The 20,608-nt window shown below is 37.2% G+C and overlaps 4 protein-coding genes across 4 annotated transcripts in view; all 4 read right to left on the minus strand.

Moving 5' to 3' along the window:
• The window catches only part of LOC139130231 (uncharacterized), an 87,058-nt gene that overhangs the window by 34,113 nt on the left and 32,337 nt on the right, over positions 1-20,608 (minus strand). The gene's annotated exons all lie outside the window — the stretch shown is intronic.
• Positions 1,682-3,653, minus strand: LOC139127146 (acetylcholinesterase-like). Its single transcript, XM_070693069.1, has 3 exons — positions 3,222-3,653; positions 2,468-2,655; positions 1,682-2,102 (listed from the first exon to the last, which is right to left on the minus strand). The coding sequence occupies exons 1-3, from the start codon at positions 3,617-3,619 to the stop codon at positions 2,038-2,040; spliced, it is 651 nt and encodes a 216-aa protein (XP_070549170.1). The 5' UTR covers positions 3,620-3,653; the 3' UTR covers positions 1,682-2,037.
• Positions 3,630-8,786, minus strand: LOC139129385 (carboxylesterase 1D-like). Its single transcript, XM_070695020.1, has 7 exons — positions 8,436-8,786; positions 7,160-7,322; positions 6,385-6,462; positions 5,967-6,085; positions 5,116-5,289; positions 3,734-3,865; positions 3,630-3,635 (listed from the first exon to the last, which is right to left on the minus strand). Exons 1-7 carry the CDS (start codon positions 8,784-8,786, stop codon positions 3,630-3,632), a joined length of 1,023 nt encoding a protein of 340 aa, XP_070551121.1.
• Positions 12,217-19,144, minus strand: LOC139127154 (acetylcholinesterase-like). The gene is made up of 8 exons (XM_070693075.1): positions 18,771-19,144; positions 17,777-17,933; positions 17,170-17,247; positions 16,465-16,583; positions 15,831-16,004; positions 13,708-14,336; positions 13,051-13,238; positions 12,217-12,297 (listed from the first exon to the last, which is right to left on the minus strand). Exons 1-8 carry the CDS (start codon positions 19,119-19,121, stop codon positions 12,227-12,229), a joined length of 1,767 nt encoding a protein of 588 aa, XP_070549176.1. The 5' UTR covers positions 19,122-19,144; the 3' UTR covers positions 12,217-12,226.

Consider the following 20,608-nt stretch of genomic DNA (forward strand, 5'->3'; position numbering starts at 1 on the left):
TGTACAGGGAACATAATCACAGAAAAATTGTAAAAAGTTAGTAAAGAGTTACTTTACAGGTAGCTTTTATACACAAAAACAACAAAATTGCAATATCAAAAAAGTGTTATAATATTTCCTCTAGCAATGCCATGAAAGGGTCATCACAATTTGTATCATATCTTCTAAATTCTTTGAGAAGGTAAGGGGTCCTGTTATTTTGAGGGAGGCAGAACTGAATTCTCTGTAGCTCATTGCGCTCTTTTCCAGTCAGATGACTGGGCATTTGTCATAAAATGATTTCAATGGGGATACGGTTTGTTAGACATACGCCCTCTAATTACATTTTTGGGGCAAGGACTCTTTAATGGAACCTTAAGTATGATCCATGTTCTCGTCATGCAGCCTGATTTAGACGATACAGGGTACATAATCAGCAAATGATAAGTTGTATGAATATCTGATTATCACCACGATCAGTATTTGTACGGTTACGAAGTTCCCGATGTTTGACTCGGATCTTATCGCATCGTATTTTGTTTTTCAGTGCAAGTAAGAACTAAGAGATAGATATCTGCTCATCCCGTCTTAAGACGATCTGTTTGAAATTCATATCGTGTGGAATAACTGCTCGAATATTTTTAGACTTGATATGTGATGTTTTCATTAAGGTATATGCGTCTCGAAAGTGAAAAACGTAAACTTTTGCTCACGCTTTCTTCAATGAAACTTTCTATCATTCTCTTACCAAAACAAGAATGAAAGTCGGGGGGGGGGGTCACCGTTAAAATTTGGTACTAGACAGACCAATTACCTAGGATTTCCAGATATTTGAAATTCAAAATGGCCTCCATACCTTTGTTAACTGTACGGGAAAAATAAAATTTTTATTTTCGAAAAACCAAGGCAGTGAAAATTTTCGTTCACCACGACCTTTAAAATGAGCCTTCCCCGACAAGTGGTAGATCAGAAAAGAATTTATAAGATTCAAAAGCCCTAATTTCTGCCCCCGAATCGCGATCTATCTTAATTTTGATTTTTTTCAGATGATGGACAGTTTAGTAGTAGGCATAAGAATACCCTTGATTGAGGATGGAAGGTTCCACACAAATTTTAATGCCTGTCTTCCAAAGACATATTACACAACATTTAGATAATGAACGAATAATGTTACATACTGATTGAGTAAAATACATATACAGTAGATAATGCAATAAAACATGGCAGTAAAATACGTATTTAGAAAAGTAGATGATACTTTTTCTAGAATTAAGTTGCATGTTTAAGTACACAGTGCTCTAATGATAATTAAGTATACCTTCATATCGGACATAGAATACGTCTCACGTTAACGTTGCAAACTTCCATTTATAAGTCTACATTTACACTGTGTGATGTAATGAAATTGGTAAATTCTATTGACGTTTGAAAACTTGCGGTTTTTTGAAACGCCTTTGTGATTTTAGCATTATTATTACGAGATTACTTCAGTCACTTCAATATTCCAGTGAAAGGAAGGTTTTCTGATTTAACGCTATATCAGTCAGGTCGCCCTTTATTTCTAATCATATCGCCGCAATGCATTACTTCGGAAAATTCACTTGCTAAAAATGTGCTCACTTAAAATAAAAACACGATTGGAACTAATTTGGGATAATTGTATCTTCATATTTTTCAAATTTCTCAAAAATGTTGGGTGCCCTATAGTTTAATGTTGTAATATTACAAATTACTCATAAAAACAAATGTGTACCGTAAAAAGAAAAGCAGATGAGGTTACATTTGTAGCTGAAATTGACATTACTTCACCATCCAATTATCCCAAATTTGTTCGAATCGTATTTAAAACATTGCATATGGAATGTATATAGTAAACTGTAGCAGTACACTAAAGTGTGGTAGACTTCTTGTCATCAGAAATTAAAGCTCTATCATAGGCATTCAGTACTATCTTTAGAAAAAATTGCAGTCTACAAAGTAAATACAAAGAACCCATCAATTATTTTGCAAACTAACTCCTTATTATTGTTTACAAGTACTTCAGACACACTGCCAGGGCTAATGTCTTTCTTCAGTGTACTTCTTCTCTTCGTCTTCATTCCCTAAACATTTGCCGACAGATCCTGGACGCAAACAGAAAAGTAAAAAACGATTTTTTAATACGGTGATCCGATGCAAAGATTTAACTTCACTTAGCCTACCAAACAATATTTGGGGTCATTTGCAGAAAAAGTGTATCTCAGTATTATCTATTGCAAACCGCTAATTGCGATTGTGAAGGAAAGAAATATAACAAAGGCGGGAATCTGTAACGACGTTCTATTTCATATTCCGTCACCAATAAAACCTGAAAGGGCACAGTGGATCATTGTAAAAAATTGACATGTTGCCATCCTGTAACATGCCGTTATATTGTACATTCTTTCAGAGTTGATTACATAAACGGCCTTAAAATTCCCTCAAAATGAATTTTTGAGTCTATGCTCACCATATTCATCCAGCAACTTTGGAACGAAATCATTCCAGAATGCACACTCCTTGGCTTTCAAAGCTCGTTTGGTTTCCATCTTCAAAGACAGTTCCTTGTACGCTAACTCAGGTACTTGATAGAGTGGCCATTCACACTCAGTGTCTCCTTGAGAATGTGTCTCATCATCGCTTTGACAATTGGGATTGCTGATGTTATTAAAAAAGAAACAAGCAATCCATTACTATAGTAGAACACAGGTATTAATGTATTTGGTCCATGGACTTAGCTATTATACACACACCGATTAATATTGCCTTTTTACATTCTATGATGTACGAATAGTACTGACGACACAAAAGCAGAGCGACAAGTCAATGCCACTCCCTCATCATTTAATGGTTTCTACTGTGACAAAGAATCAGGGGACGGTGATACATGATATATGAACTCAAGCCTAGAAATAGTCAATTGAAAATATCTCCCAAGTGTTATTAATGTTGATAGATAATGGAGTACTATTGTGGAAAAGCATTACATTGAACCACTACATGTATTTACAGTAAATTACACGACAGTCGGAAAGAGTAAAAACTTAAAGTTAAGCCAAAATAATAGTATTGTATATAACATTTTACCAATTTGAAACCATAAGAACAATTCTGAGAAAACAACAACCTTCCTTTCACGTTTTGTAAATATGCTCTCATTTTGATGAGAACTACTTTTTCTTGAAGAATCACTAAAATTGTTGCAGAAAACATTGATAATTTACCCTGTCTTTGCAAAGTTAGTCCAATATTTCATTATACTCAATGACATTTCCACTTCCTCAGGAGGCATTGTCCAGTTCGTACCATGAAAGAAATGCCATCCAAATACGAACGGGATGTCCTCAGCATGTGCCGGCCCCATCCACTTAATCCGCCATATTGAATTTGCCGGTGTGTGAGTCATGTGATAGAGGTACACCTTGGCGCCAGATTGCGCGTAAGCTCGGGCTGATAGATCCATGGGACAAATGAAATTCTCGTCGCCTATCATCTGAACGAGGGCGTCAATATAATCGCTGTCTTGGAGGTCCGCGTCTTCCCAGTTCATGTACATGAGTTTGATGGCGCTAACACCAACTGTGTTCTGCTTCACTGGTCCGGTCACGAACATCGGATACATCGCTTCGTACTCACTTCTGTTCAAGGAGATTTCAGACTCGCTAAGCATATGAGACATAGCCATGGGTAAAAAGACTGCGCCCTCAGCGGCCATTGCTCCAATCATGATATCGACGTTCGTTTTAGTGAACGCCTTTTCACGAATGGTATCTACAGGGTGTTGTTTGATCAGTTTGTCATCCACAAATGGTGGAAACGGAAGACCAGTCAGCTCTTCACCAAGCCCAGTAACATTAGCTATCAAGCCCTGTGATACAAATCATAGGATTTAATGACTTTAAAACTTCATCTCTTTGAACAATGGCAACAATTAAGAGATTTCCAGCAACAATGAAGCAAGTCATCACAATAAAAATACATTTTCTGTGAGAAATATATTTTTCGGGTGGAGATAATACGGAAGCTTACAAAGCGGCGTCGTTCTAGCGTCATTTATGGTATTACATCTATAATTTCAGAGAAGCTGTTTTTGAGACGAGTATATGGCAAAAATGCTGCTCTTCTGATAAAATAGGCTAATTTTTCTTTGACCCTACTCCTGGAGATGTGGTAGAAAATAATAAATACCCAAACACGATCACGCGAGAATGCAAACAATTGTTATACTCATTAGTTGAATGTACAATACACATCGTGATAATCGCTGAAAAAAGTTCACTGATAAAACGAAAGAGTTTACGCGCCCATCCCTTGTTGAACACTCGCCACCATGCCAGTCATTGTAATTCATGGATGATGATCCAAGTTCAAATTCTACAACTCAGGAGCGGTTTGACTTTACTTTCATTTTTGCTTACTTTTCAAGCCTCGTCATGAGAGACAATTATTTCGAAGAATTCGCCATCACAAAGTTGCCTTACACTTTGTAAAACTCGGCTAATGGCAAGGCGAATTAACCACCCTTTGTGCTGTAAGTGGCAAAATCGCGATGGAGATAAAAACGTACATATCACACGCGAATTTTAGAGTATGTGGCGACATAGGATGATTTCGCGGTGCATTCTTGTAACCACTTAAAGGCAAAACTGCTTCTAGAAGTACAACGATATCGTATGATTTGGATCGTATATATCCGAAATCATCAGGATTATTTAGATCAAAATATAGGCAAACATTGTCATTTTTATCTTCTACTTCTGCCGTTGCTTCTCCGCTAGGTGACTGATACCGTAGGTTGTGGGTTCGAAAACACCGTATTTTCTACCCTGGGTTGATAGCTCTGCTGGTGCACAGAATTGTCCCCGAGGCTATCTTTCGCCCAGACTAAGCGATGTATATTCATTGCTTTGATAAGTTTGTGTGCGATGTGACATCATCATGATGTGTGATAGTGAACGCGCGAGCGTGAGTGCTTCTGAACTCTACAACGTGTGGAGGGGTCTCAGTAAAAAAAATGTAATGATGGGTGTCTTGCTTTTTCTTAGTTTTAGGTTTATTTTTGCATTTTACATGGTTCTCCGGTATTTTCGAATTAAAGCCAAATATACTTGTCCTTACCAATGACATATCACTTGAATTCCGAAAATCATCAGCTTCGACAGAACGGAGACATGCGACCAATTCATCGGAAGTGTCTTTCTCACACCCGACAATTTTCCCAAGACCGTGTGCAATGGTGTTGTGAAAAGCTGAATCGCTGCCTGTAAAACCAGCCATTGTTGCCGTACCACTCTGCATAATGAAATGATAAATTTAATGTTTCGTTGAGGAGATGGTGAGTAGGAAACATCTCTATTCGAAAAATACTTACCTTCACTCAACCCCAACACCTCCCCCCCCCTCCGGTCTTCTCACCTGATTTTTAAATTCATCAGGGAGCCTGAGAACTGATTATATACAGGAGTAATATGCAAAGGGTTTCTGCTGAAAATGTTTCCATGAGGGAACTCCCGTTCAGTTGTATCTCAAACACACTCGCCAATATTTTCAGTTTGGAATTTCGCTATTTTCCTGCGTCATTGCCTTAGATATTTACGTGAGCAATATTGTATTTTCAGATCGCCTGTATGTCTGAAGTATATAGACGCCCATAACATGGAATCCTCATCAAATGGAACACACGATATTGCACAAAGCACACGAAGGTGCTTTGAAATGCATGATATTTCATACTTTGCGGTGACCGTATGTGTCGCGAGATATAAATAATAATGCATTGGTTGTCATATGACAGAAAGCATAATTACATCATTTTTACAAGGCAAATTAGACAGCCAATGATGACTGCCCATTAGAATATGAACAAATGTATGTTAAATCCATCATTTCGATCATAGCCAATCAGAAAGATCGACATTTTTGCTAAATGTTCATTGCAAGTGCAATCGACTCTGTAATTTCATAATTACCTGCAAAATTACCCTGTGGAATAGTCCATCCGTCAGTGGTGATAATAGAAGAAATTCTGCGCTGATCGACCCAGCACTTTCACCAAATACTGTCACTTTGTTTGGATCACCGCCAAAGGCTGTTGAGAAAAATATTATGAGGGAGGCTTTACTCTTTTTAAAAAGACACTAGACGATGGTTTTCTAGCAGATCCCTGAACAAATTGCCAAAAAATACGTAAACACATTTCTTTACCAATGAAATCTGACGGAAAAATGCATCAATTGTAACTTTGTCTTCATGATAACTGTCACTGTTATTATCAATATATACCAACATTATCATCATCATTATAATCATCATCGTTATGAACACGGGTAAGTTAACTCTACTATCCTTGCAATTAGTCGCTTCATTTCCTACCAATCTCTCTCTCACCTTCAATATTTGTTTGAATCCATTGTAACGCCGCAATCTGGTCGTACAATCCATAGTTACCGGTGGCATGCTCATCGCCTGAGTAATGTAACAATCGAAAATTGCAGAATATTTGTGAATGTACACTGAAACGTGGAAATAGAATTAAACCAGTGGTTGTAGATTTTTTTTCTGTCTCTCCTGTTTTATCCCCTAAGCTTATATTTTGTCTACTCTAGAGTATTTTTTCACTAATCTGCATGACGTCTTTCACTTCTTCGAGATTGCCTTGAATTTTATGTTGTTTTTTTTTCTCTGTTTTAGTGGTTTTTTAACCATGGTCTTTTTAATTAATGCTCTTTCTGTTAAGACAATTGCATGTTTGCTTTCACAAGATGTCTTCCAATGTGCAGCTTCAACATGCTAAGGTAGTATGCGTCTAGAAAGTCAAAGACTTAAACCTTCTCTCAAACTTTCCTCAAGGAATCTTTCAACCACTCACGTCAAAATCAAGAATAAAAATCAGGGGTCGCCGTGCAAATTCCGGTACCAGAGAAACAAATAACCAAAGATTTACCGATATTTGAAATTCAAAATGGCCGCCATCCCTGTGTTAACTCTATGGGGAAAAATACATTTTCGATTTTCAAAAAAAAAATAAGACGTTAAAATATTTTTTACTCAAAGGGCTTCAAAATGAGCCCCCACATGTGGCAGATCAGAAAAAACGTTGGAAAAGTTGGAAAGTCCAAATATCTGTCCCAGAGGCGGATTCTACTTTAATGGTGATACCTACCCGTTACGAAGAAACCAAGGGCTCCAAGCCTGTAGTTGAATGTGACAACAACTACGTCACCAACAGCAGCCAATACTGTACCATCGTAAAAGTCGCCTGAGCCACTACCAACGACAAGAGCGCCCCCGTGAATCCAAACCATGACAGGCAACTTTCTCGATTGCTGCAAAATATTAATTAGACCTGGTTGAAAATTTGATGAGTCAGTAATTTTAGTAACTAAATAAAATAGATTGGCGAACAAAATGATGATTAAATTTTTAACAAACTGCGAAACAATTGAGTTTAAGTGCGACTATGATAATTAATTACGTCATTTATTTATTAAATTATCATTTATTTTGTGCTATACTTGTTTATTTATTTTTATTTTGTTTATTCAAGTGATGCATCATAACCGTTTGGTTTGTGTTACACATTTGTCTTTTGGTAAATTTGAAGTAATCTGTATTGATTCTTTTATCTATTCTTTCACTATAGGTCAATGCTCCATTTTCACGTCGTGTAATTTGGTTTAACTGTAGGTCTATATTATTCAAATCAGGGTACACCAGTTCAGTCATAACAAGATTTATAAAGATACTTTCAATGTCTCTATAAATACGACTTACGAGCGATGCATCGGTAATAAGATGTGTACTGATCATCGTTTGCAAACTTATTGGAATGTGTAATAAAGTTGTTCGATTTGGAAATGGTTAGAGACTTCACCACTTTAACGAGTCTCTCAGAATAATCTATCCCCAATGAACTGAAGTATTGTGACGTTAAGCTGACCCATCTATTTTGATGCTGTCCCCATTCTCCATTGCCCCAATTCATGTGATGAGAGAGAAGTAAATCAGATACCTTGACCTTGATGTGCATTCTTCCCTATAATCAAAGTGACAGTCAGTGGAAATTGATCAACGTATCAAAGATAAGGGGTACAAAATTCAGTGACAGACTCATAGACCGGAGACATCTCATCTATGTCAATAACTGACATGTCCTATCTTTCATTGTTTCCGGTCACTGCTCTTGACCTCTATACAATCCAAACAACTGTTTCATCCGACCACCCATCGTACCATCACGTGTCTTCCCTGTGCATCATCATTTGAGGTCAATGTTGTCAAGTAAATCTATGTGCTTCTCCACAGATTTCTACCGTTGCTCTAATACTAAACATACATTGAAATTTACACCAATATACAAACTTGTGAACACTACGGTATTGCTTGAAATTCTACGACGCACAAAAAGCGTGCTACATCTGTCAGGCTGTTGTACTTACTGTTGTCTTTGGAGCGTACACATTCAGAAACAGGCAGTCTTCATCTTGTTTCCCCTCTATGGGGAGGAAGGGGTTAGGAGGTTGAATGCATATCGATCTGTAGTAGGTGGCGTTGTATTCTCCCTCCCACGAAACTTTAGGCTGAGGGGGTCGGAATCTCAGTTCACCGACCGGTGGCTCGGCGTACGGTATCCCCTTGAACACATTTACAGTTCGCTTGACATCGACATCCTTATGTGAGAACTCCACTGACGTACCGAGTAAAATTCCAGATCTGATTTCTACCAGCGGATCGACCGCCGCACAGTAAGAACTCACCGCCAGAAACACCGCGAATCGAGTAAATAGCATGTTGCAGGTTTGGGAGTAGAGTTGTGAATGAGTCGTGTCGTCGACCCGATATTCATGTCAAGCATTAACTAGTGACCTTTGGTCCTTGTTTGTACGAAGGGTGACCAAGCCGCCAGGTCATATCATACACTTTAGACTATTATCGATTAAGCTTAATCGTACAAAATCCTTAAATGTCGGTCAAGGGAATAGTGTTGAAAATATCGTTCTTGATACCAGCGTAAGTTTCTCGAACACTAAAGTGGCCATTGCAAAACTGAACTTCATGTACGGTACAGACATACCTGTAAACAGCAAGTTCAAAGTACACTTTTTATACAGTCAGAACCTTTAATCGGTTTGTGTTTGCAGCAAACGTTATAAATTAAGCAGTTAACAATAAATTAATAATAATTAACACGAAATATCCGCATCCGAACGATTATGTTTTTTAATTTTATAGATTTGTCAATACCAGTGACTTTTGTCATGGGATCGCAAGTTAGAATTGCTGAGTATACGTAAAACAGTATCATTGTTAATTAGATTTATATAGTAAGATACTATCCCACTAGGTTGAGCCAATAAGCTCGCGCAGCTATGGAATTTTTAAAAAGTGACAGTTAACTGTTCGTAGTTGATGGACTTTGAATAAAGATGTATTTAAGACATTTCTCTTCGTCACACGTTTTAATAGCCTCGTAGCCAACTGTGGCAAGCTCAGCGCTGCAGCCTACTTCGTGCCAAGCGGGTGACTGGGGCGATGACCCTTGACACGCGACGGCTGCGCGCTTGCACGGCTGAGGCTATTGACTTGTGTGTTATGTTTTTGCCAAAACGAAAATATATGGATGCTTTTTGAGTGATTATTCTCCTGGAAAATGAAAGTTTCCATTTTGCTGGTACTTTTCGATATTTTTTCTAACCAACTTATGGGCTGCGCGGATTCTTCACCATAATAACAGTTCACCCATTGGAAAATAGCCAGCTACAGGATGTTGAGATACATTCAAAGAGTATTCTGTACAAGTCGGAAACTTTAAATTGGTTTATGTCTTGTGTATGGATATTGTATGCTTTCACGTGTTTTCCTTTTGTACGTGTATTTGTGAGAGTGATTGTTGCATACATTAGTTATTTGCATTTATATGACATAACCACTCCTTCCCCTGTACATGTAAATACCATGCTTCATCATCTCGCAGACTGCTAGGTTAAATCAGTATTATTCTGTTGTCTTGTTAATACCTTCTACAAGTAAACCAAAGAAAACAAATGAAAGACTTTGACAAGTTAATTATTAAATGATAGCAACTATTGCCACACGTGTAGGCGGGTATCCTCTGCAACACTCTACGTGCCATGAAATACAGCGTTACATATCAGTGTCGATGTCGTTCGACCAATGGCTTTTCTGCCAATGGATGTTTGAATAATACCATGTAAAACACGGATTTTAGGCGACAGGGAAAGAATCGACATACTTTTTGCCGATGCTAGCAATGTTCAGAGACTTTGATTGGGCATTCTGTGTACGGTGTCCAATCGATGCAAAAATTACTGCTTGCAATTATTTCTATTATGAATTCAATGCTACGACTCAAAGTTCCTCTCGACTTTCTGTATTACTATTCTATTTTCAATTTTACAACTTGACTTTCTAAGTCTCTAAAAACATTCTATTTGGCATTCTAATACTCGGTCTGCTATACTCATACAATTCATAGTTTCACGATTTAACATTATCATTCACAGCAATACTCTCCATTTTATTCGTTTAAGGGACCGTCTCAGATTGTCGCAGAAGTTCAAGAAACGAGATTTCTTCGTTTAGATCAAAACCGATGCAAAAATTACTGCTTGCAATTATGTCTATTAAGAATTCAATACTACGACTCAAAATTACTTTCGACTTCCTGTATTACTATTCTATTTTTAATTTACAACTTGACTTTCTATGTCTCTAAAACCATTCTATTTGGCATTCTAATACTCGGTCTGCTATACTCATACAATTCATAGTTTCACAATTTAACATTATCATTCACAGCAATAATCTCCATTTAATTCTTTTAAGGGACCGTCTCAGATTGTCGCAGAAGTTCAAGAAACGAAATTTCTTCGTTTAGATCAAAACCCCCTCCTCCCTCCCCCTAAACGAAACTTCAAAAGTGCGAAATGTTCATGTCTGCCTTTAAGAGTACAATGTTGCATTTTGTTATAGCTACTAAAGACGTATTCCCCTTACCACATTACAACATTAAACAAACCGAGGCTTGGTCTGCAATGCCCTAATGCCAGCACTTGCAAATGCAGTAACATCCGAGTAATCCATGATCGTCATACGGTTCAGGCGATTTACCCAAAATACGGATATCCCTCACTTGTTATAGGAAACCCTGTCCAGTTCTGGCCGTTCCAGTATGCATTGACTGTTTGATTGCGTTGTCGCAGACACTTGCTTTGATTCCTTACAGCGAATTTGGGCTTCGGTTATATCTGAGTCTGTTTACATGGTGGTTTTTCCTCACCAGGTAGACATATAGCTAGAGTCACTCCGGCGAGAAACTTCAACATGGGGGCCCAGGCGTGTTCAATCATATTAAAACGACTATGACCAGGTGCATAACAAGTGAGAATAAAGACATCTAGTTTAGAGTAGACGCTTATAATTAGCACATTTTAAAAAATGATACTTTTTGTCTTTGAATAATTTGATGAATGAAAGGTTTAGGATACAATGTTACTATCGGTAAATTGTGTTTTGGGAACGAACGAGATGGAAACAGTTACAAAGTTGTTGGCACGAGTGTGCATTTTTTCTTTAATTTAAAATAAACACACGAAAACTTGTGATCACAAAATAAAAGTGCGAAAGTGAAGTTCACTAATTGAATGGAGGTCAAACCCCCTCCCCCCCTAAACGAATAAATTTCGCTTTTTGAACTTCTGCGACAATATGAGACGGTCCCTAACTTTCATTTTGTTTACAAGTTCCCACTTTGCTTTTCAAAATGCCGTGTTACACTTGTAGAATTCAATCTTGGAGAATAGGGATTTTGCAGAATATGATTCTTTGCATGGCTCTTGTCGTCTGTTCTTTGCATTTATATCAAAAAGTTCTTAAATGATCATCGGTGAACTGAAATTTTGCCATCTTAATACACCAAACATCTATATAAGACAGTTTGATTGCGAATATTTTGCTAATACGCAACTAATCTAACGACTATGCCAATTTGGAATCAGAATATTTAAAATATATAATTGCAATATTGTAACAAGGAATTGACAGAAATGACAAGGTCTCTACCTGCTAAGCAGAAAACTTCAATTAATTTTGATAAGTAACTTGTTCAGCAAATCTATGAATATCTCTATATTGTAAAGTTTCAGTGATCGTGAAAACGTTAGTCCAAAATATTCAAGGTATTGCCGAATCCGCTCTCTGCCATCTTTATCTAGGGTCGATTTCCTTCTTCTGTGTACTTCTTAGTTTCGTCATCTCTGGCTGAACAAACAATATTTGTGTCTGCAAAGATGAAAAATAAATGCTTGTCTTTGATACTATGTTTTACTTAGCTTGTTTTAACTTGCACCATTGTCCGCTAGTCACCTGCGCATATAATTTATTTTTTCCCAGGACCCCGGCCAGTGTGGATGTATATAGTTTTGAACGTTGTGACATTTGTGTATGAGTCGAAGTTAATAAATAAATAACTAAATAAACAAATAAATAGATAAATAAATAATACTGTAGTATATAAATATATATCTACGTACATACTAAGATAATATTAACTTCACAAATCTATCCAGAATTACTAATGACGTATATTTTGACACCTCACTACTCCGTCATCCTTACTACCATCACTTAGTCTGGCAAAATATCTCCTTGCTTCAAAAGGGAAATACCTTGTGATTACTACTCTCGTTTTCAGGTTATGCCACCGCCCATATTGCAAACATTGCGAACCTTTTCTGAAGTGCGGCCTGTGCTTAATTCAATTACATTTGGCAATAACGCCGTGTTAACGCCGCAGGCTTCAGAACGTGCATTAACCCTCGCTCAATAACTCCTCCTCTATACTCACTGTAATTTCCTAATAACGCCATACCTTAAAGTGCACATCTCACATTGGAAGACAGTTTTACATATTCAGTGATATTTGTTTTATCATAGATTGATTGCTACCCTTGGGTCTAGAATTGTTACCTTTGACCTTCGAGTACGTTTAAACATATCATATCAATGAATAATTGTTTGTCAATATCAACAAACCTGTGTGTTTCAATAGCTTAGGAATGAAGTCATTCCACATAGCACATTCTCTGGCCTTCAAACCATATTTGGTGTTCATCTCCAGTGACAATTCCTTGTACGCTAATCCGGGTACTTTAAACAGAGGCCATGCTTCTGGCTTATCCTCTTCAGATACCTCGGCGTCATCGCAGCACTGGTTTGGATTGCTAAGTAATATATACATACGATACGTTTAGACATAAAACAATATCATGTTAAGCAAGAAAAAGTAACAGTGATACTATTAAAGTTGTAGCAATACTATATCTTGACGTCGAAATATCTACCTTTGGATTGGAACGCTTCCTCGTGTGTTGGTGTGTACGTACATTACACGCCATATGAGTTGACTAGCGTGTGTTTGTAAATGTTTAAACATGCCCATGTTATGCCCTTCATGTTTTTGTATTGGGCAAGCTTACTGAACATGTCAAGTGTGACCTATGTTCATTTCTAAAGAAATTAGGTGTGGGGAAAATGTGGCTACTTCAAGCTGCAATGTTCGCACCGTTACTGATTTATCAACATTTTCCGCGGAGTTTAAAAATTCTAGACACTTTTGAAATTATGATGTAATAAACTCATTTGGTCGGTGGCCATTTTGAGGAATAAAGTGGTTCATCATCGGATTCTTACCCTGTCTTGGCAAAATTTGTCCAATATTTCATGACTTTCAGAGACATCTCTACATCCTCCGGTGGCATTGTCCAGTCCTCCCAGAAAGAGAAATGCCATCCAAACAACAATGGTAAATCTTCAGCGTGGGCTGCCCTCATCCACTTCAGCCGCCATATTGACCTAGCAGGTACGTGGGTCATGATGTAGAGGTACACGTTTGCACCAGCCTGTGAATACGAACGCGCCGATACATCCGCGGGACAAGTGAAGCCGTGGTCGGTACCCATCTGAAAGAAGGCGTCTAAGTAGTCAGCCTCGTCGTTGTCTGCTTCTTCCCAGTTGACATACATGAGTTTGACGGCATCAAGAACAGCTGGGTTGTTCCTCAAAGGACCAGGCAGGAACATGGGATAAGCGGTTTCGTAGACACTTCTATTCATCGATACTGTAGACTCGTTCAATGCACTTGGCCTTACCGTAAGCAAGTACACGGATCCTTCATCGGCCGTGCTTCCAATCATGATGTCCAAATTTCTTTTCTTAAGCATTTTCTCACGAATAAAGTCTACGGGGTCAACTGTCACCAGGGTGCCGTCAACGACTGGAGGGAACGGAGTGCCATAACCAATAAACTGTGCTAGCAAACCCTGTGACATGAAGACATACGTGCGATCCTTAATGAGATTTTTCGGAGTTCAGATTTTAAATGAATTGAAACTTTCTACACTTAAATCAAGGCATCCTTCACGGTCAGCATTGACATATTGCAGATTAATGATGCTCCGTTAGAAGATCAAATATGAAGAAAGTACACCTTCTTTATACTTCTATTTATGTCTTGAAGTAAACTAACGAGTTTGAAAGGGAAGTTTGCCTTATCATATATGTTTCTATGCTACGATAAAGCGACTGAAAGTACATTCGTTGTACAATCCACATGATCCATATGAAAGCAAGACTATGGACGTCGCTGCGCTCTTTTTGTGATGAGCTCCTTGGCAATTAAGGTAGGAAGGCCTTGGAAACATATTTATTCTGACTGTTATTTCCGGTAGGCTGCATGTATGGACCCATTTTAAAAGAAGAAGACTTACTGATACTTTAACTTTCTAGTTTATTTTGAAAATATAGTATACGAAGTCGTATTTTTCTATAAACCATAGGGAAAATGATGGCCAATATGCATGTGGAAAATAGGTAAGTTTTAGGTATTTAAATCAATAGCAAATGTTTTCCTGTGTCATCTGATTTTAATTTTGATCATAAAAATAATAATTCTGTCACTTTTCTGTTGAGGAATCTTGGGCAAATATTTTAAATTTTTAGTTTTGAGGCACCAACTATCTTAAGTAGTTTTACTGTGCGGCATTCTTTACTTATGGTTCATTATTTACTTATTCAAAAGAGAAAAATATTCCTTTTCCGCATCAGAAGTGAAATCAGGATAACTTACGCAATACGTACTCATGCGCATGTTTATGTATCATATATGGCTGGTAATTAATGGTAGGTAATGTCAGTAAACTATTGATATCAATTTATCGAAGTAATCTCTTGTAAGTCCGTTCATATCGACTGTACAAGCCATGGCTTATTAAAAGGAAAAACGGACCTGTTGAAGTAGCTGGCTCATTTAATCGAGTATTACTCTTCCATTTGAAAACACAACAACAGCAGAAATCACTTCAGGATTTAGTAATTTCAAAGGCGGATTAGAATTTTTATCTGAAGAGGTTATTGTAAAGTGTTTCGATGACAGATGCGATGACGCCGACTAAGATCAGGAGAGCTAATGATTTAGTTGATTTATCTGTAATTTGCAATATGCTTGGTAAAGTACGTACTACATGTATACATATATTGACATACTGTGAGAAATATAACGTGTACATTGACTTTTACATGTTATTATTTTGGGTAAATAAACAGCCATCTATATCTAGTATGTATTCAGCCGGTAAACCTTGTTTCTTTTCTGATACAGGGAAGTGATACTTTTCTCTTTTGGCTAAATCATTTGCAATGCACGGGGTAATAAAAGCTCACATAAATGTGACGGAATACCCAGGTTTATACTGTAAATAAATCTAAAGTGTCTTGAATTGAATTCAGCTGTTCAACACTTAATGATATTGCCTTACCAATGTGGGATCAGTCGCATTTCTGAAGTCTTCAGCTGGCACGGTTCGTAAACACTGTACTAATTCTTCAGAGGTTTCTCTATCGCATCCGAGCAGCTTACCCAGACCGTGAGCCATCTTGTGGTGGAAATCTCCGGCTTTTCCGTGGAACCCAACAAATGTAGACGTGGCACTCTGAATAATAAAATCGTGAAACAAATGAAATATCATTGTGTCTACATTACATTACATATAGGTTATTGTGGACAGATAAACAGTCATCTTTATGTAGCATATATGGATTTACATACGTCTAGATAGAAGATGCATTCAAATTAAAGATGCAAGTATAGTACATTGTCTCGTATGTATAATGCATTTCTTGCCATAATGCCTTTTGTGCCGATACGAAATAGAGCATATGTTCTGTATGGGGTATGTACAGGTTGTACGTCAGCACTCTGATAAAATAGATGCATTTTACTTTAGGCCTATGATTATGAAAATGTTGTATCACAATATCAACCTGGCCATCATATAGCATCATGTCGCAAATAAATGAAACCTATAGGGTTTGAAAGTATAACCACTTGTATCGTATGCCATAGAAGTGTCATGCACGTTTTGACTTTGTATATTGTGCGTTCTATCTTACCTGCATAATAATTCTTTGGAAGAGACCCTCTGTCAGTGGTGACATCATCAAGTACTCAGAGCTGATGGAGCCAGCACTTTCACCAAGTAAAGTCACTTTACTTGGATCGCCTCCAAAAGCTTTTGAAGAGATAATCAAATATTCGTTTGATCTGCTTTTGCTGATGATGAACATTTGTGAGATCCCTACTAATCTGAGGATAGCAACTAGTGTTTTGTAAGGCTAGGAAATTGTCTCCGAATTGTGTTTCATGCTAATAATTACGGAAAACAATTGTATGATCGATGATGTATGCAAAAGGTACCCTTTTGCTACGACTTTCTAAACATAAAGTGGTTTCCCACGATGTTGATGACGATGATAATGATGATGATAATGATGATGATGATGAGGATGATTGTGGTGGTGGTGATGATGATGACGGTGATGATGGCCTAGCTCCCCTTTCTCCAAACACCAATTTCAAAGCGCCCGCCAAGAGCCAAACCAACATAGGCACTATTGCCTTCACATCAATCCAAAGTGTTAGCCGTAGCAGCAAATATCTGTGACAACAGTATCTGTAGCATTTTCAAATGTGCAGCTATTGTCATCGTGGTGCTGCCTACCGTTTTGTACCCGAGCCCTCTATAAAATCTGTAGACATATTATACGTGATTAAATCTTCAGATTTCAGCTGAGTGAAAGTCTCTCTAGTTTCCCTACCTTCGATGTTTTCTTGCACCCACTGTAATGCTGCGATCTGATCGTAAAATGCATAGTTGCCAGCGGCATTATCATCACCTGCGTCGGTATGAAATCAAAATAAAAAAATTATTATCAAAGTATATTCATAAACACAAAATGAACTTCTCTGTTTTATGCATCACTTCCCCAGTTCATTTCTATACCCCTTTCCTTTATGATGTCTGATGATCTCATTGTGCAAATTAAGTTTTCATAACACTGGTACCAACTTTGTACAAAGAGTAATCTGCGTGATTACCTTGAATTTTATTTAGAAGGTATAATGATGTTTGGAATCAGATTCGGTCACATCATATTGCAAAACAAGGTATTACTGAATTTTTGGGTCAGTTCTGGTTTGGGTCATAAGCACAATTTTACGTATAACCCATACAGGTTTCAGTTAGGTTTCATTCATTTGTTATTTTGTTAATCCTGTTTGTTCTGTTTACAATTGCAAAGTCCAAATCTTTAACATGATTGGAACTAATTTGGGATAATTGGATAGTGATCTGATGTCGGTTTAATCTGCAAATGTAAGCTCATCTATATTACTATTTACGTTTTCTTAGTACCATATACTTACCTGTAGTAAAGAACCCGAAGGGACCAAGTCTATAGTTTATGCATACTACTATGACGTCACCGATGGCAGCCAAAGCTGTGCCTTCGTAATGATATGTCCCAGAACCGACTATGAAGACACCTCCATGAAGAAATAACATTACAGGTAATTTCGCTGACTGTAATAAAATTAAAGGCATTCAATAATGTGTTGGTTGCGTATTAACAAACAAACAGAGATACACCTATACACAGATACATATATGGATACATGATATACATAGATAAAACATAGATATACGCATACATTCACACATACATACATACATACATACATACATACATACATACATACATACATACATACATACATACATACATACATACATACATACATACATACATACATACATACATACATACATACATACATACATACATACATACATACATACATACATACATACATACACATACATACATACATACACACAAACATACATACATACATACATACATACATACATACATACATACACACACACACACACACACACACACGTACACACACACATACATACATACATACATACATACATACATACATACATACATACATACATACATACATACATACATACATACATACATACATACATACATACATACATACATACATACATACATACATACATACAAATGGATGACACTTCAACAAGTGGATAAATTGATAAAATAAAATACAAACTGACCAATGGGAAATAAAAAAACGCTTGTTACGGTTCTGGTACAACCCTTCGTCAACACTGAAACACCACACACTGTTTGGAGCACAGAGCAAAACTGGAGCGTGAAATACAACCAATCACGAAACAGAAAGATCAAACGCATTAGATTAAAATTAATACTGGCTGGTGCTCTACACAGACACGAACTCGGTATAGCCGATGTTTCTTATTGTTTTACCCGTATTTCTTAACAACCATAGGAACCAGAGGGTTATGCTCTATCCTTACCGTCAACTGAGGGGCGTACACGTTCAGAAACAAACAATCTTCATCCTGTTGCCCGTTAACTGGAAATAAAGGGTGTGCAGGTTGGATGCAAATTGATCTAAAGTACGTGGCATCATACACACCGTCCCAGGCAGCTTTGGCTTTTGTAGGTCGAAATCGCAGGTCACCGATCGGGGGCTCGGCGTAGGGGATCCCTTTGAACACGTGCACTGTGCGTCTGACGTCGACATCTTTATGTGAGAATTCCACAGCCTTGCCGACTAGCTTTCCTTGCGATATCTCTACAATCGGGTCACCAGCAGTTACCAAAGCGATGAACGCTAAACTCAAGGTGATTGTAAAGTAGATCATGCTGGGGAGTGAGCAGCCGAGTTCCAGACAGGACTGGACAATGATTGACCTATGACTTGCACACGTACACCGTGTCGCTGTACACGATAAATACATTGGCTTGTTGAGGTCAAAATGTGGAACAGTGATAAATTGCAAGATTGTACTAGTCTTGTGTCAGAAAAGCCAAACTAAAGTAGGTCAGCAATAAGCTTTAATCACGTTAACTTTGTGCAGATAGTTCAAATATCAGTCAATGACATATGTCAGTATTGCATCAATTAATTGCTAATTTGCATATTTGATGATTTTTTTGTTATTAGGGTAATGTTTAGAATATTCTGCAACAGATTAAATGAAACAAATGGTACAAATTTTCAGCACATAGCCCTACAATAGTGTTCAAAGACACTTTGCAGTATCATGATAATTATTGCTAATTTGCATATTTCATTCCTTTTCCTAATTAGTGGGCTATCTCCAGGAATGCTGCTTTAAATTGTGCAGATGTTGATCTGTCAGTATTATAATACTATGTGAACACATTAAGGAGTATCATATCAATTAATTGTTAGTTTACATATTGAATGAAATTTGATAATTATTGTCTTATGTCTAGTATTACTGCATCAAATTCAATGAAAGTACAGATTTATTCTTTCCAGTAGTCAAATGGTGTGCAAAGATATGTAACAGTTTCTTATCAATTAATTGCTTATTTGCATATTGGATGAATTTTGGTAATTAGGCTGATATGTCAAGAAGTTTTACAACAAAGTTCATGGAACTTGGTACAGATGTTGAGCTCAAATTGCTGTATCGGTGAATAAGGACATTTATCTGTGCCATGTTTATAAAGTTTTAATTTGTATATGAAATGAAATTTTTTGATTAGAGTGTATGTCCAGATATGCTGCATCAAATTTGATGAAACATGGACAGACGTTGACCTCTGAGTACTGTAATACTGTGTGAAGACATGAAGAAGTATCATGTCAATTACTTTCTAATTTGCATATTTTGATAAATTTTCATAATTAATATGAAATATCTAGAAGTGTTGCATCAAATTGATGCAACATGATACGGATGCATATCTTCCAGTAGTGTAATGATGTGCAATGTTATGTAACAGTATCAATTAAGGCCAGTATACGAGAAATAGTTTATCAAATTTCATGTAACTTGATACAAATGTTGTGCTCTAGATTGGTCATCCATACTGTCAGATTGGTTTTACATTTTCACCACCACGGAGCTCGTTCTCGGCCATTAAGCCTCATTTTTATTGCAGTATTTTTAATCACAGACCAGTTAATTAATGAACAAGACTATATCCTCACTCTCCGAGGACCAGTAAGCAAATTACGATGAACAAGTGGGGACTGTGTCATCAACGATGACTTGTCTTTTTTAAGTTATACACTTGTTTTATGAGACTCAGTAATTTGTAATATTGCAAACATTTAACTAAACGGCAACTAACATTTTTGAGAACTTTGAAAAAT

The sequence above is a fragment of the Ptychodera flava genome, chromosome 3 (genome assembly GCF_041260155.1).
Source record: "Ptychodera flava strain L36383 chromosome 3, AS_Pfla_20210202, whole genome shotgun sequence".
Lineage (NCBI taxonomy): Eukaryota > Metazoa > Hemichordata > Enteropneusta > Ptychoderidae > Ptychodera > Ptychodera flava.